Consider the following 14,796-nt stretch of genomic DNA (forward strand, 5'->3'; position numbering starts at 1 on the left):
TAAATGGGCTAAAAAAGAAGAAACTGCCTTTAATCAGTTAAAAAAGGCCCTCCTAAGTGCCCCAGCCCTGGTCCTACCAGACATTACAAAGCCCTTCCACCTCTTTGTAGACGAACATAAGGGAATAGCAAAAGGGGTTCTAACTCAAGCCTTAGGCCCCTGGAACCGTCCAGTGGCTTACCTGTCTAAGAAACTAGACCCAGTGGCTGCCAGCTGGCCGCCATGCCTAAGAATTATTGCAGCGACAGCACTTCTAGTCAAGGATGCAGACAAACTGACCCTAGGACAGGAGAGCTGGATCACGACCCCACACGCCATTGAAGGGGTCCTGAAACAGCCTCCGGATAGATGGATGAGCAATACACGTATGACTCATCACCAGAGCCTCCTACTCAACCCTCCATGAGTGCGGTTCCACCCCAGTGTAGCCCTCAATCCTGCAACCCTGCTGCCCGACCCTGACCTAGGTGCTCCATTACATGACTGTGCGGGAATCCTGGAACAAGTACATGGATTCCAGACGGACCTGACCGACCAGCTCCTTCCCGATGCTGAGGCTACTTGGTTCACTGACGGCAGCAGCTTTGTGCGAGACGGACACAGGCATGCAGGTGCAGCGGTGGTCACCGAAACGGACACCGTATGGGCGGAGGCTCTACCCTCTAGAACGCCAGCCCAGCGAGCAGAGCTCATAACCTCACCAAGGCGCTGATGCTGGGAGCTGGAAAACGGCTTAACATCTACACAGACAGCCGTTATGCATTTGCCACAGCTCATATTCATGGGGCAATTTATCAGGAGAGGGAGTTACTGACGGCAGAAGAACGGACTATAAAAAATAAGCAGGAGATACTTAACCTGCTTACGGCCTTATGGCTTCCTGCCAAGCTAGCCATTATCCACTGCCAAGGGCACCAAAAAGCTGATAACCCAGTAGCTAGAGGTAATCGAAAGGCTGACCAGGCAGCCAAGGCAGTAGCCCTTACTCCAGTCCCCACCATGACCATACAACTACCAGACCCGGGAGACCCAGTTTTACCAGACCAGCCCAAATACTCCCAGGAGGAGTTACAGTGGATCAAGAAACTCCCTATGGCCCAGGAGATAAAGGGATGGTGGTATACACCTAACAAGGAGCTCGTGTTGCCAGACCAGCTCGGAGTCTCAATATTAGAGCACATGCATCGGTCTACTCACATGGGGGCCCGAAAATTAAAAGACTTAATCCGACATGCCGGAATTAAGATTCACCAACAGGACACCAAAATAGAACAAGTTGTATCTGCCTGCAAGACCTGCCAACTCACCAACGCGAGGGCCACATCAAATAAAAAAGGAACCAGGCTCAGAGGCACCAGACCGGGAGCCCAATGGGAAGTCGACTTCACTGAAGTCAAACCAGGAAAGTATGGTTTTAAATATCTTTTAGTATTTACAGACACCTTCTCTGGCTGGGTGGAGGCATACCCAACCAAGCATGAAACGGCTCAGACGGTGGCTAAGAAGCTACTAGAAGACATCTTACCCAGGTATGGTTTTCCTGCTATGGTAGGATCAGACAAAGGACCAGCTTTTATCTCGCAGGTAACACAGGCAGTAGCCAAGGCGGTGAGGGCAAACTGGAAATTACATTGTGCTTATAGGCCCCAGAGCTCAGGACAGGTAGAAAGAATGAATAGAACCCTAAAAGAGACCCTTACCAAATTAACCATGGAGACTGGCGGGGACTGGGTGACTCTCCTACCATACGCCCTTTACCGGGTTAGAAACACTCCTTACACTCTGGGTTTTACTCCCTACGAGATCATGTTTGGCAGGCCACCCCCTGTTATTCCCAGCCTTCGAGCTGAACTTATTGCTGAGTTTAAAGATCAAGAACTTTTTCTTTCCTTGAGCGGGCTCCAGAGGGCGCACGAGGACATTTGGCCGCTCCTCCGTGCCATCTACAAGGCTGGCCCGATCCCGACACCTCATCAGTACAGGCCGGGAGACTGGGTCTACGTCAAGAGGCACCACCGAGAGACTCTCGAGCCGCGTTGGAAGGGACCCTACATCGTGGTGTTGACAACCCCCACCACTCTCAAGGTAGACAGCATCGCGACCTGGGTCCATCACACCCATGTTAGGCCAGCGGACCCCTCCTCGATCCAGAAGGACGTTGTCACGCAATGGGCCATCAGTCAGGACCAACACAACCCGCTCAAGCTCAAGCTACAGCGCATTCGACCTACCTAATATTGGTAACTCTGTTAACTCTGCTTGTCATTGCTCATGCTGCTGGGAGTCCCCACGCCCCCCCAAAACATCACCTGGCAGATCATAGACACCAGCTCGGGGACAATACTTAATCAGACGTCCCAGAGCCACCCCAGGGACACTTGGTTCCCAGAACTTTGCGTAAACCTCCAAACTCTGTTCCCCTTGTCACCATAAATGCAGCCGGTCCCATGATTGGGTCCCTAAGCTACATGACAAGGGGGGAATGAAAAGGCGGGCCTACGCCGGCTGACTCCATCTTGTTCTGTGTCCTTCACCTTGACCACACCTCCTCCCCTTGAGTAACCCCCCCCTCACCTGCCTAACAGGACTCGGACCCTTCCCCAGGACCCTTCCCCAGCCAATCGGCTGAGGCCATAGACATTACCTCACCAACTGCCCCCAGGCCCCAATAAAACCTTTGTCCTTTTGAAACTGGCTCTCTCTCCCTGGTATCTCACCGCTGCGTCGGTGCAGGTAGGGGATTGAGCTCGAGCTAGCTCGAATAAAGGCTCTATGCTTTTGCATCGGACTCGGCTCCCTAGTGGTCTTTGGGGATCACGAATTCTGGGCATAATAGTTGGATGCCTATTTACCTGAAGTTAATTCAAGAGAAGGCCAGAAGTTCAAGAATATAAAACCTGAGTATGGAAAGAGCACTCTTGAAGAAACGTTAGTGGCCAACCATAGATAGCAAGGAATTAGTCTACAATTGAAAGGTCTGCTTGACTGTGCACAGCAAAATGTGTACAGGGAAGGCAAATACAGATAGAAAAATATGATGGAAATCAGGGAAGAGTATAACCTGACTTACCAAGAGTTATTAAATTTAAACAATGTTCTATTTGGAAGAGAAAAAAACAAAACAAAACAAAACTGCCATACAAATTGTGATTATTAAAAAGGAGGAGAGTATACCTAATTTCGAAGGTCCGAGGAATAACATATAATCCCTATTTGTGGGACATGAATCCACAGCCTCAAAGTTTAAACCATGCTCCATCAATTGGATACAGGAACAACTTTTTGGAAGTTAACATATTAGAAGAGCCTGCACCTCAGATTGAAGAGGATTGAAGGAAAGGAGGCATGTAAATCACCTGTCACAGTTCTTAGATAAAGTTAGGTCCCTTTTGGGGCACCTGGGGGGCTCAGTTGATTGAGCCTCTGAACCTTAATGTCAGCTCAGGTCATAATCTCAGTTTGTGAGTTGGAGCCCCGTGGTGTAGGGCTCTGCAGTGACAGTGCAGAGGCTGCTTGGGATTCTCGTTCTCCTCACTCTGCTCCTCCCTTCTCACCCTTTCTGTCTCAAAATTAATGAATAAACATTTAAAAAAAAGTTTAGTTTTTTCTTCCCTTATGTGGGCAACCTGATCACTAGGTTATGGGTTTAAGAAAGAGGCTGTCTAGAAAATGGATTGTTAGACACTCAAATTGCATGCAGGAACTTTATTGGGCAGTGCGCTAATAATTAGCCCCCTTGAAAGGATTTACGGGAGGACTGGTGAGAAGGAAAATTATAAGTTATGATGTAATTGAATTAGAGGATTCAGCTGATCCTATGGAAAGTTCTGGGGCTGGGATATCTTCTTAGACAGTTGTTTTTTTTGTTTTTTTTGTTTTTTTTTTTTTTAGTAAGGCAGTGTTTAAGGCTTTGTCACCTTACATTGACAAGTCATTGAAAGCAGGCTGCACCTGCATGAATGTGTAACCTTACATGAGATAGCTGAAGGCAATCGACAGAAATGGACTCAGCTATGAGTCTAGCAGATACCAGTGCAGGCACCTGGGGAATGATGGTCTCCATCCTGAAGGGAAGGACAAAAAGGCTGAAAAGTGTTTGCAGAGGATACTATAAGATCACAAAGAAGTGATGATTAATTTTAGCAGTCCCATTGGGTAAGGAAAGGCTTGTGAAGAGGTATTTCTTGAGTTAAATCTTGAAGATGGGAAGTATTGGCTTGACAAAAAGAGAAGCACATTTAAGAAAGGGGAAGTATTTTATCAAAGCTTCTGAAGACTTGCCATCACCAATTCCCCTGCAAAGGCTTCAAATTCCTTCATGAATGAGAAGCCTGTCTCATTCATGGACAATGGATTAGAGCATTTTGTACATATAAGTAAAGTTAGGTTATTTCTACTTTAATTGGAAATACCAGATGATATTTCTTATTCAATATCCAGTCGGTAATTGTTTCAATACTCTAATTGATTTTGTATGAATATATACATAGGATAAAGTACCTAAAACCTTAGAGTGTCACCAGATCATAAAAATACTGTAATCTTGGGAGAGCATGAATATGTTTGAATTTAATTTGGAACTTTAAGAGTGCCATACATTAATTCAGGTTAAAATAGATTTGCTAATATCACCTTTTAATTTCTACAATTAGCATAATAGACATACATTATTTTTGAAAGAAAACATTTTGAAAATAAATGTACCAACTTATTTGAATCCTATGACATACCATTTAAATTTACATAGCCACTGTGTAAATGTCACGTTGCTCAGGATGCCTTCAGCCATTTCAATTTTTTCCTGCCAGTCTTCAATTTATGCATTTTTGATGCCTTTCATTTTATGGCAATGACCTTAAATTTCCCAACGAGCCTATTCCAGAAATGTTTTCCTTTAAGAACCTTAGTTCTCTTTAACACACAAAAGGGAAAAGAGTTAGATTCTGGGTCCAGTGAAATAAGACAGAAACAAACAAGAAATCTCAAAAAGTGAAGAACTTGTTCATTTGCCCATCTTTAGTGATTTACTTATGTTTTCACTTAAACCATTTGAGCACTTAATGTATGCAAATCACCATGAATAGATTAAGGACCTGCGAAGGTAAGGCCATAAGATTAAAGATGATTTTCTCCTGGTGGCATCATCTTTTCCCTGAAGAGTCTTGAGGTCCTTCAACCCTTTACCAGCCATCATTTTCCTTCTTCCCTATTGATATACACAACTCTTATACATAAATACCTGCACTCACTACAACTAGTGTTTAGTATTCTCTTTTTCCCCCAATTCATCAACCCCACCCTTTTATTCTTCTTTCCTCACAGTAGCTTCTCCATTATACAACAAGCTCCCCAGTGCAAACAGATCCATTGAATATCTTGTCCTCCAAGTACTTTGATCTTTTCAGGTCACATGATCTTCCATTTCATTATAGCCAGACCTTGAATCTCAACACTAATCTAAAATTGACAGACTGGGAATGAGCAAATGAGAGGACAAAACTGGTTAAGAGGCTATTCCGCTTCATTAAGTAAGAGGTGATATGACCCCGAACTATGGCAGTCACAGTGATTGCTTTTAAAGAAGAGATGTATTTAAAAGATTTGGGAAGGTAAAAATAGACTTAGTTTCTAGCTGGAGGCAAGCTAAAACAAAAGTCCAAGAATGTAAGGTTTCTATCTAAGATGTCTAGGTGGTGGAGCCAGTAGCTAAATTCAGGAATATAAAAAAGAAATAGCTTATAATCTATAATATAATGTCACTAATTTTATAGGTAATAAAGGGGATAAAATAATACTACAATACTAACTCAAACATAGTATTAAAAGTACATGAAAACCCAGGAAAGTGGAAATAGAAGAGAAGCAACAGGTGCAGAAAACAGAAAATAGAATACAGGCAAAGTAGACTTAAAACCAATCACATCAATAATTACATTAAGCGTAAATGGACTATACACTGTAATTGAAAGGCAAATTTCACTCGGATTAAATAACAAGACTAACTGTGCTGCCAATGAGTGATGGGCATGAAGTATAAAGAAAAAGGTAGGTGAGTGTAGCTGAATGTAAAAGGATTTTAAAGGCATAAAATTAAACATATAAATTTGATGTGGCTATATTAATATCAGACAAAAAGAACATGGAGTTCAGAACATAAAATGTTAATTGGTGGAAGGGGGGGAAATTTGATAATAATGAAGTAATCAATTAATCAGGAAGATATAAAAATCCTAATATTTTTATACCTAATATCAGAGCTTCAAGTAAAAACTGGCTAACCTAAAAGAGAAGGAGACAAACCTACAATCACTGTTGGAGTTCCTAACACTACCTCTTAGTAAATGTCACACGGAGAAAAAGCAAGTATGAATAAATGATCACAACAAAACCCTGTGTGAATATTATTGTCTACCATCTCTATGATCCTCTACTATAGAACGCTTGCACCAACAGTTACAGAATATAATCACTATTCAAATGCACGTGAAACATTCACCAAGATGGGACATATACTATAAAATAAATCTCAATTAATTTTAAATATTTTACAAAATCTTTAGGAAAGAACCTGTCAAATGGTTTTAGTGAAATGGTGTCCAGCACTCACATTAGATGAGAAATAGTATCTCTTTCCAGCAGCCAGACTAGAAAACTATAACATTGCAAAGGAGGGCCTTGCCTCTGGACTGGGGAAAAATTAGGCCTGGATTGACATTGCTCAAATCCTACCTCTCAAAATTTTAAAAATCAGGACTCAAAAAGATCAACCCCTTCTCAAATATCTAACCTGTATCCTTAAGCAAAGCCTACACCTATTTACAGGAATGAAATTATATCTAGCTGCCAAAAAGTTAAAACTCACACCATCTGGCAGTCAATTCAGATTAATTGGGGATGCGAAAGAGCAGGAAAAAACAAATAATAATTAGGAAACCGATCTAACCCAGAACTGAAAAAGATGTTGGAATTGACCAGGCCATATTAAACAGTTATTATAATTGTATTTCATGTATTCAAAAAAGTAAGTAGAGACATGGAAGTTACAGAAAAGACCAAATTTGAATATCTTCAGGTCAAAACTACAATCTATGAGATGACAAATGCACTGGATGAAATCAATGGCAAGAGAAAAATATTTGTTAATTTGAAACATTTCAATAGAATCATGCAAAATAAACACAACTGTGAGAAAATTTTAAGTAGCCTAATCTGTGAGTAATTCAAGCCCTGAAAGAATGGGGAAGAGGAGTAAAGATACCTGGAAAAAGTAATGGTCAAAGATTTTCCAAGTCTGATGAAAGCTGCAAATCCATATATTTCACAAGCTCAGCACAACACCATCAGAAGCAAGAAGAAACCTATACCAAGGGACATTGTGATAAAATTCCTAAAATGAGAGATAAAAGAAATTCCTTAAAAGAAGAAAAAAATCATTATGTGCAGATGATCCAAGATCATATTTCCATTGGAAAAAACAAAAGTGAAAATACAGTGGTGTGACATCTTTAAAATAGTGGACTTAAAAACAACAGCAACAAAACTTTGAGAATTCTTTTCCAAAACAGACCTATTTTTCAATAATGAAGGCAAAAAAAAACATGTTATTAGGACACATAAAAGCAAATAATTTATCATTAGTAAACTGCACTATCAAAAATATTAAAGGACATCCTTTAGACAGTAGAGATATGATATTAGGTGAAAATATTAATCAAAAAGCAGAAGGAAAAGAAAGCACTGAAAATGGAAACTTACATGGATAAACGCAGGAAGTTCCTTTTCCTATTATTTAAATCCAAAAGACACTAGACTGTCTTTTAGACATAAATAAGGATTTATGATATGTGTGAAAGTGAAATGTATGACAATAATGGCAGAAAAGATAGAATAGGAGAAATGGAATTCTACTGTAAAGCATCAAGAGGTCACCTGAGCCGGGAAAAAAAAGCTGAGTTGCTAAGTGTCAGAATATGCAATTAGAGCAGCGAGCCAACATAAAAGTAACAGTGAAGATTTCATTTACCACAATGGTGTAAGCCAGAGGCTAAAACCAGAGAAAGTACTGACCTCCACTTGTTTCGTTTCCCCTCGTGCAATAGGTCACCAGTAGAGGATCAGGGAGATGAGGACAGGCATGGAGGTTGTCTCACTGTTTAGAGAGTCCTAAATAAAGTTTTATAGACCCTTGGGGTGGAGCCAGGGCAATAGCGGAGTACCAAGGGTGGGAAAGTACTGGGTACTGAGTCAAAGTGGCACAAAGTATCTTATGTTTTCCCCTTCAAAAGAGGTTTTAGAAGGGGCATCTGAGAAAGACCTACATCCAAGGTCCCAGATAAATAAACCTGGGATGAAGGCGCCAGAGCTAGGAATGCTGCCCAGGACGAGCATGACCAGCCAGAGGGCCCGAGTCTTTGTCTACACCTCCCTTCAGAGGAGGTGTCTCTAAAGAGACTGTAACGCACTGGCTGTAGAGTACAACAGGTGTGGGGAGGAAGCTATTCCTCATCAGTCCTGTTGGGCAAAACATGCCTGCCTATGGTTTACAGTCAGGTCAGAAAAATCACACATAGGTTTTTAATCAGGAAGCGGACATGAGGTATCTATCTATCTATCTATCTATCTATCTATCTATCTATCTATCTATCTATATTACATGTGAAGTACAGTGATTTCACTTCAAAGTAGGTTGTGATGATTTAAAGATAAAAACCAAATTCTTATAGCAACCACTAAAATACCAATAACAAAGAGTTACAGCTAATAAGCTAACAAAGAAGGTAAAATGAAATTATCAAAAGATTCATTCAATTTAAAAGAAGGTAGTAAGAGTAGAAAAGTGAACAGATAGCAAGTGATACAAACAATAAGCACATGGAACAATAATATATTTAAACCCAACCATAACAATAATCACATGAAAAGTAATTAACTCCTATGCCCCAATTAAAACATTTCCACCTTAAATTAAAAAAAAAACACAAGACCCAAGCATATGTCACTTATAAGAAATGCATTCAAAATATAAAGATACATACAGATTCAACGGAAAAGGATGAAAAAGGTCTACTTAGCTACAACTTATGCAAAGAAAGCTGCAGTGACTATACTAATATGAAAATTTATTTCAGAGCAAAGAATACTAGGAAGCATAATATTATTTGGATATTTTTTACCAGTGTTAAAATATTACCAGGACTGCTCGAGGTCTATTGTTATGCTCTGTCTGCTTTGGATGATCTCTAAGTGTCTTGGAGTTTATTACCATATCCCTCCCTACTATGGCCTTAAAATGAATGACGTATGCAACTCTAGGAGTATTACAGTGCTATACCCCCTTGGCTCCAGTTAGGATAAACTTTGAAATCCTGTGAATCAGGCTGATTCTGGAACTTAGCCTGAAATTGCTTCCTAGATTCTTCTTCCTGTCCTGCTTTTCTCATTCCATTACAGGTTTCATTTGGAAGCACCTTCTCAATAAATCACTTGCATGCACACAAATCTTTTTTTCAGGGTTTTACTCTTTGGAAACTGACCTAACACAGAAGTATTGGCAAAGATGACAGCCCAGAGCTTTCCCTGAAAAGAGGACGATGTTAAGTAGGAAAGAAAATCATAGAGTCTGTTTTTAAGATGTTGAAAGCATAAACCCAACAGTTTTGAGAATTATCTATACAGTATTTTCCCCATTTCCATTTAAGTTAGTGTTCTTAACTCCTTCTATGTAACCAAGAAGTTATTGGCTAAGGAATGAGGTTTTCCTTGGGCTTAAGGTTGTAAACTAGAACCACTGGTCATTCTGCTCATCCACATTTCCACCTTTATAGTAATTCTTCAAATTAATAATAAATAAGGAGAATAAACAAAGGCAATTTTGCAAGTGAGCAGAATCAGAAAACAGAGAGCTCTGTGTTCCATTATAAACTTAACCTAGGCTTGATTCTTGGACTTAGTTGAAGTTGGCCATTGAAGGTACATACTCTTTTCCTTCAAAGTTGTCTTAATTTAGAGTCCCTGGATGCACTTTACATGGACATTAAAACATAAAATAGATGGATTTCCACTGGAAATCATGTCCATGCACAGACATGAAATGTAAAAGGTTTTGTATAGATCATTTTTTTCCCTAGGCAGAGTCAAAACTTTCACAATAATCTCAGTGAGACTGAATTCCTCTCCCCAAATTAGTGTTTTTCTTTATGAATGCAAAGAGAGGACACAATCTGCTCATTCTGCTGATTTTCCAGAACCAGTGGTCTAACTTCTTCAGTTTCATTTTTGAGAAAATATTCTTTCTCTGAACTCCTAACTCTGTCTTTATTTTTCCTATTTTATGTTTCATTTTATTTTTCTAAACACCTAATTACATTTTCCATGAATTATTCCTTGATTGCCTTTGTTCAAGTTTCCTCAGCGAATTCAAGAAATCCCATGACTTCATGTTGCCTCCTCCATCAAAATCATTCATAAGTGTTTGCCTTCAGCCCACATGTTTCTCAAAAGTTTCATTCTTCCAGTTCTCACATTCATATTAGTGTATCTGCCCAGATATCACATTCAAAATATCCAAAACTTACAGTATCTCTCCTAACAACTCTTTATTTCTGTGGTATGACTTTCCATCAGTAAGACCAGAAACTCTTAAAGTCAAATTTGACTTCTTCTTTCATTTATTTCTAACTTCTGACAGTAAGTTCTAATAATTCTTCAGAGTGTATCTTGAAAATATTCCTTCTATTCCTACTGTCATCATCCTATTTCAACCTCTGCACATATCCAAAGATTTCTCTATTCCAAATTATTCAATCCATTCCCAGGTATGGTTTTGAAAGCTCACCTTTGTCCATGTTCTTTGGCTACCAAGATTCAGCTATGTTAAGCCACTATTTATAAGGATAATATCCTTATCCCAAAATTAAAACAAAACAAACAACAACAAAAAAACACCCACATTCCATACACCACCCACACCAGCATCTGATATGCCTCTCCTTATTCTTTAATGTCACATAAATCTCATCTCAGCCACCTAAATATGCCTTCAACTTTCTTAGCCCTATGACTTTTCTTATAAATTTAATTTTAAATCCATTTCCTCCATAAAAATTTCTTAATTTCCTTAATTCTAGCACTCATAAAACTTTATTTTTCCTACTCTTGCTATCCTGCCATCTCCCCTATCTATTTTGCTTGAAGATAGAGTCTTAACCTTATATATTCTTGATTTTGATTTACCTTTTAGTGTCTTATATGTAGTAGACTGTCAATGATTTTTAGTGGAAAATTGTTCAGTTTTATTTAGATTGATTAGTTAAAAGAAGACTTGAATAGTAACTTTTAAAATTTGTTCTTTTGGGGGCACTTGGGTGGCTCAGTCAAATAAGTATCTGACTCTTGATTTCTGCTCAGGTCATGATCTCACAGTTTGTGAGGTGAAGCCCCACATTGGGCTCCATGCTGACAGTGTGAAGCCTGTGTGGGATTCTCTCTCACTCTCTCTCTCTCTTTCTCTGCTCCTCCCCTACTCTTTTTCTTTCTCAAATAAACTTTAAATATTAAAATATTTTTTCTTCTCATTGATATTGTTAAATTTTCCATACTACCCCAAACAATCTACAGATTCACTGTAATCCCTATCAAAATTCCAATGGATTTTTCACAGAAATAGAACAAACCTCAAATTTCTATGGAACCACAAAAGACCCTGAATAGCCAAAGCCAACTTGAGAAAGAACAGACCTGGAAGCATCATGCTCCCCAATTCCAAACTATATTACAAAGCCATACTAATCAAAATAATATGGTATTCACACAAAGACAGACATGTCAGTAGAAAAGAACAGTAGAAAATATCAGTAGAAAAGAAAAGACTCAGAAAAAAAATCCATGCATATATGGTCAATTAGTTTACAAACAAGGAACCAAGAATATACAATAAGGAAATGGCAGTCTCTTCAATAAATGGTGCTGGGAAAACTGTACAACCACATGCAAAAGAATTTGAATGAACTAATTTTACACCATATATAAAAATTAAGTCAAAGTAGATTAAAGACCTGAATGTAATACCTGAACCCATAAAACTCCAGGATGAAAACATAGGTGGTAAGCTCCTTGACACTGGTTTTGGCACCATTTTTGTTTGTTTGTTTGTTTTTGTTGGTGGTAGTGGTGTTTTTTTCTTTTGTTTTGTCTTGTTTTTATTTGACACCAAAAGCAAAGGCAACAAAGGCAAAAATCAACAAGTGGGACTACATCAAAGCTTCTGCTCAGCAAAGAAATCCATCAACAAAACAAAAAGACAATCTACCAAACTGGAGAAAATATTTGCAAATCCTTTAATTGATAAAGAGTTAATATCCAAAATGTATCAAAAACTCATACAATTCAATGGCCAGAAGCAATCCAATTAAAAAGTGGGCAGAGGATGTGAACAAATACACGTTTTTTTCTAAAAATGATATACAGAAAGCCAACCAGTAAATAATTCTCAGCACCACTATTCATCAGGGAAGTGGAAATAAAAACCACAATGAGATATCACCTCATTCCTGTTAGATGGCTTTTATCAAAAAGACAAGAGGGGCACCTGGGTGGCTCAGTTGGTTAACCATCCAACTTTTGATTTTGACTTTGGTCATAAGCTCACGGTTCAGTTCCTAAGATCAAGCCCTGCATTAGGCTCTGTGCTCACAGGGAGGAGCCTACTTGGGATTCTCTCTCTCCCTCTCTCTCTCTACCCCTCCCCTGCTTGTGCTCTCTTTCAACATAAATAAATAAACATTAAAAAATCTTTTAAAAAGACAAGAAAAACAAGTGTTTGTGAGGATGTGGAAAAAAGGGAATCCTTATGCTCCATTAGTTGAAATGTAAATCAGTACAGCCTCTATGGAAAATAGTGTGGAGTTTCCTCAAAAAATTAAAAATAGAACTACCAGATAATCCAAAAAGTCTATTTCTGGGAATTTATATAAAGAAAATGAAAATGCTAACTCAAAATGACATATCCATCTCTATGTTTTCTGCAGCATTATTTACAATAGCCAAGATATGGAAACAACCAAAGTGTCCATCAACTGATGACTGGATAAAGAAAATGTGGTATGTACACACAATGGAACATTATTCAGTAATAAAAAAGAACAAAATCTTGCCATTTGTGATAACATGGATGGACTGGAGGGCATTATGCAAGATGAAAGAGAAGGACAAATACCACATAACCTACTTATATGTGTAATCGAAAAAAAGAAAAAAAAAAAGGTCAATCAAGTAAGCAAAAAAACCAAACCAAAATACCCACCAAGCTCATAGATACAGAGAACAGATTGGTTGGTGCCAAAGGTGGGGCATGGGAGGTGGGAAAAATGGGTAGAATGAGTCAAAATGTACAAACTTCTGGTTATAGAACAAGTCATGGAAATGTGATGTACACCATGGTGACTCTACTTAATAATATTGTATTGCATATTTGAAAGTTACAAAGAGTAAATCTTTAAGGTTTTCATTACAGGAAGAAATAATTGTAACTCTGATGGTAGATGTTAACTAGACTCATTGTGGTGTTTTTTTGGCAATATATTCTAATATCAATCATTATATTGTACATCTGAAACTGAAAATGTTGCGTATCAATTACATCTCAATTAAAAAAAATAAAAATTTGTTCTTCTCCTTGAGGAAAGAGATTACAAATTAGGTTTCAATTCATGTTAACAACTTCTGGAGCCATAGATAAAGAAGACCAGGGCCAAGAAGTGTTAAATAAACTGCATGTCCTGTGCACAAGACGATCACTGGTCAAGTCATAAATACTAAAGACTGGTGACAGGCACATACCCACTACCTCTGAAAACTATTTAGAAAGAGGAATTGCTATTAGCACAGTAATTTGGTTAAATGAATATTGTGCTAAATAACTTCAAATTTACAAGAAGTTTTATGAAAGACTGCCCTCAAAATTACACCCCTAGAAATAGCAGGCATTAATCACATCCTAGAAGGATGCATATATTTTGCAAAAGCCAAATCCTTTTGTAATTGGATACAATGTATAATGTGACATTTTAATAACATCAAAATATATTTATAAAATATATTAAAAGTCTAATAAAAAATCTAATACAGATTTTAAAAGCAACCTGTTTGCAGGATCTACCAACCTACAAACAAGAGTAAAATAAAAATTTTTTGACTATTTTTGATCAACTGCGGGAAATAAAAAGATAACTGGATAAATTTCAGGTGATAGTTTTGTTTAAGTGTTTGCTTAGAAGTGAAAAGTTTCAGACATTTTACTTAAAAAAAGTAACTGAAATCAATGCTTTGATATAGGAGACAGACTATTCTCAACTCAGCAAGCTAATCATAAATATTTTATATTTATTCCTCCACACCCACGTAATACTTTATGGTATTATTTTTCCCAAACGAGATAATTTGTCCAGTTTTATACCTAGGTAATCTAATGCAATTCTTTCGACAACTTTCTGACAAATGTGATATTCCTGCTCTAATAGATGAAGAAAGGTATGTCAAAGATTATAAGCAATTTACTATTAAAAATATACTTCACAACAGAAATCGACGATTTAAGAATTGGAATTTTTATCTTTTTTGTCTTATATATAATGATCTTATATCTTCATTAAACACCTAAACTATACACAGAAACTCATATACTTACGTAAATAATACTTATGTGTGTATATATACATATAATTATTTAAATATCCACATATGTATAGCAATATAACTATATCATAATTATATATTATATACAAGATTTTAAATTTATTA

The 14,796-nt window shown here is 38.0% G+C and overlaps 1 protein-coding gene across 1 annotated transcript in view; it reads left to right on the forward strand.

The window, feature by feature from the left end:
* The window catches only part of LOC128312010 (uncharacterized), a 152,179-nt gene extending 148,846 nt beyond the window's left edge, over window positions 1–3,333 (forward strand). The window contains exons 3-4 of the mRNA XM_053204259.1: window positions 1,246–2,085; window positions 3,235–3,333. Coding sequence (XP_053060234.1) covers window positions 1,246–2,085; window positions 3,235–3,333 — 939 coding nt within the window. The remainder of the gene's footprint in view (window positions 1–1,245; window positions 2,086–3,234) is intronic.
* Window positions 3,334–14,796: the final 11,463 nt, after the last annotated feature.

Source organism: Acinonyx jubatus, chromosome D4, assembly GCF_027475565.1.
Source record: "Acinonyx jubatus isolate Ajub_Pintada_27869175 chromosome D4, VMU_Ajub_asm_v1.0, whole genome shotgun sequence".
In the NCBI taxonomy this organism is placed as follows: Eukaryota; Metazoa; Chordata; class Mammalia; order Carnivora; family Felidae; genus Acinonyx; species Acinonyx jubatus.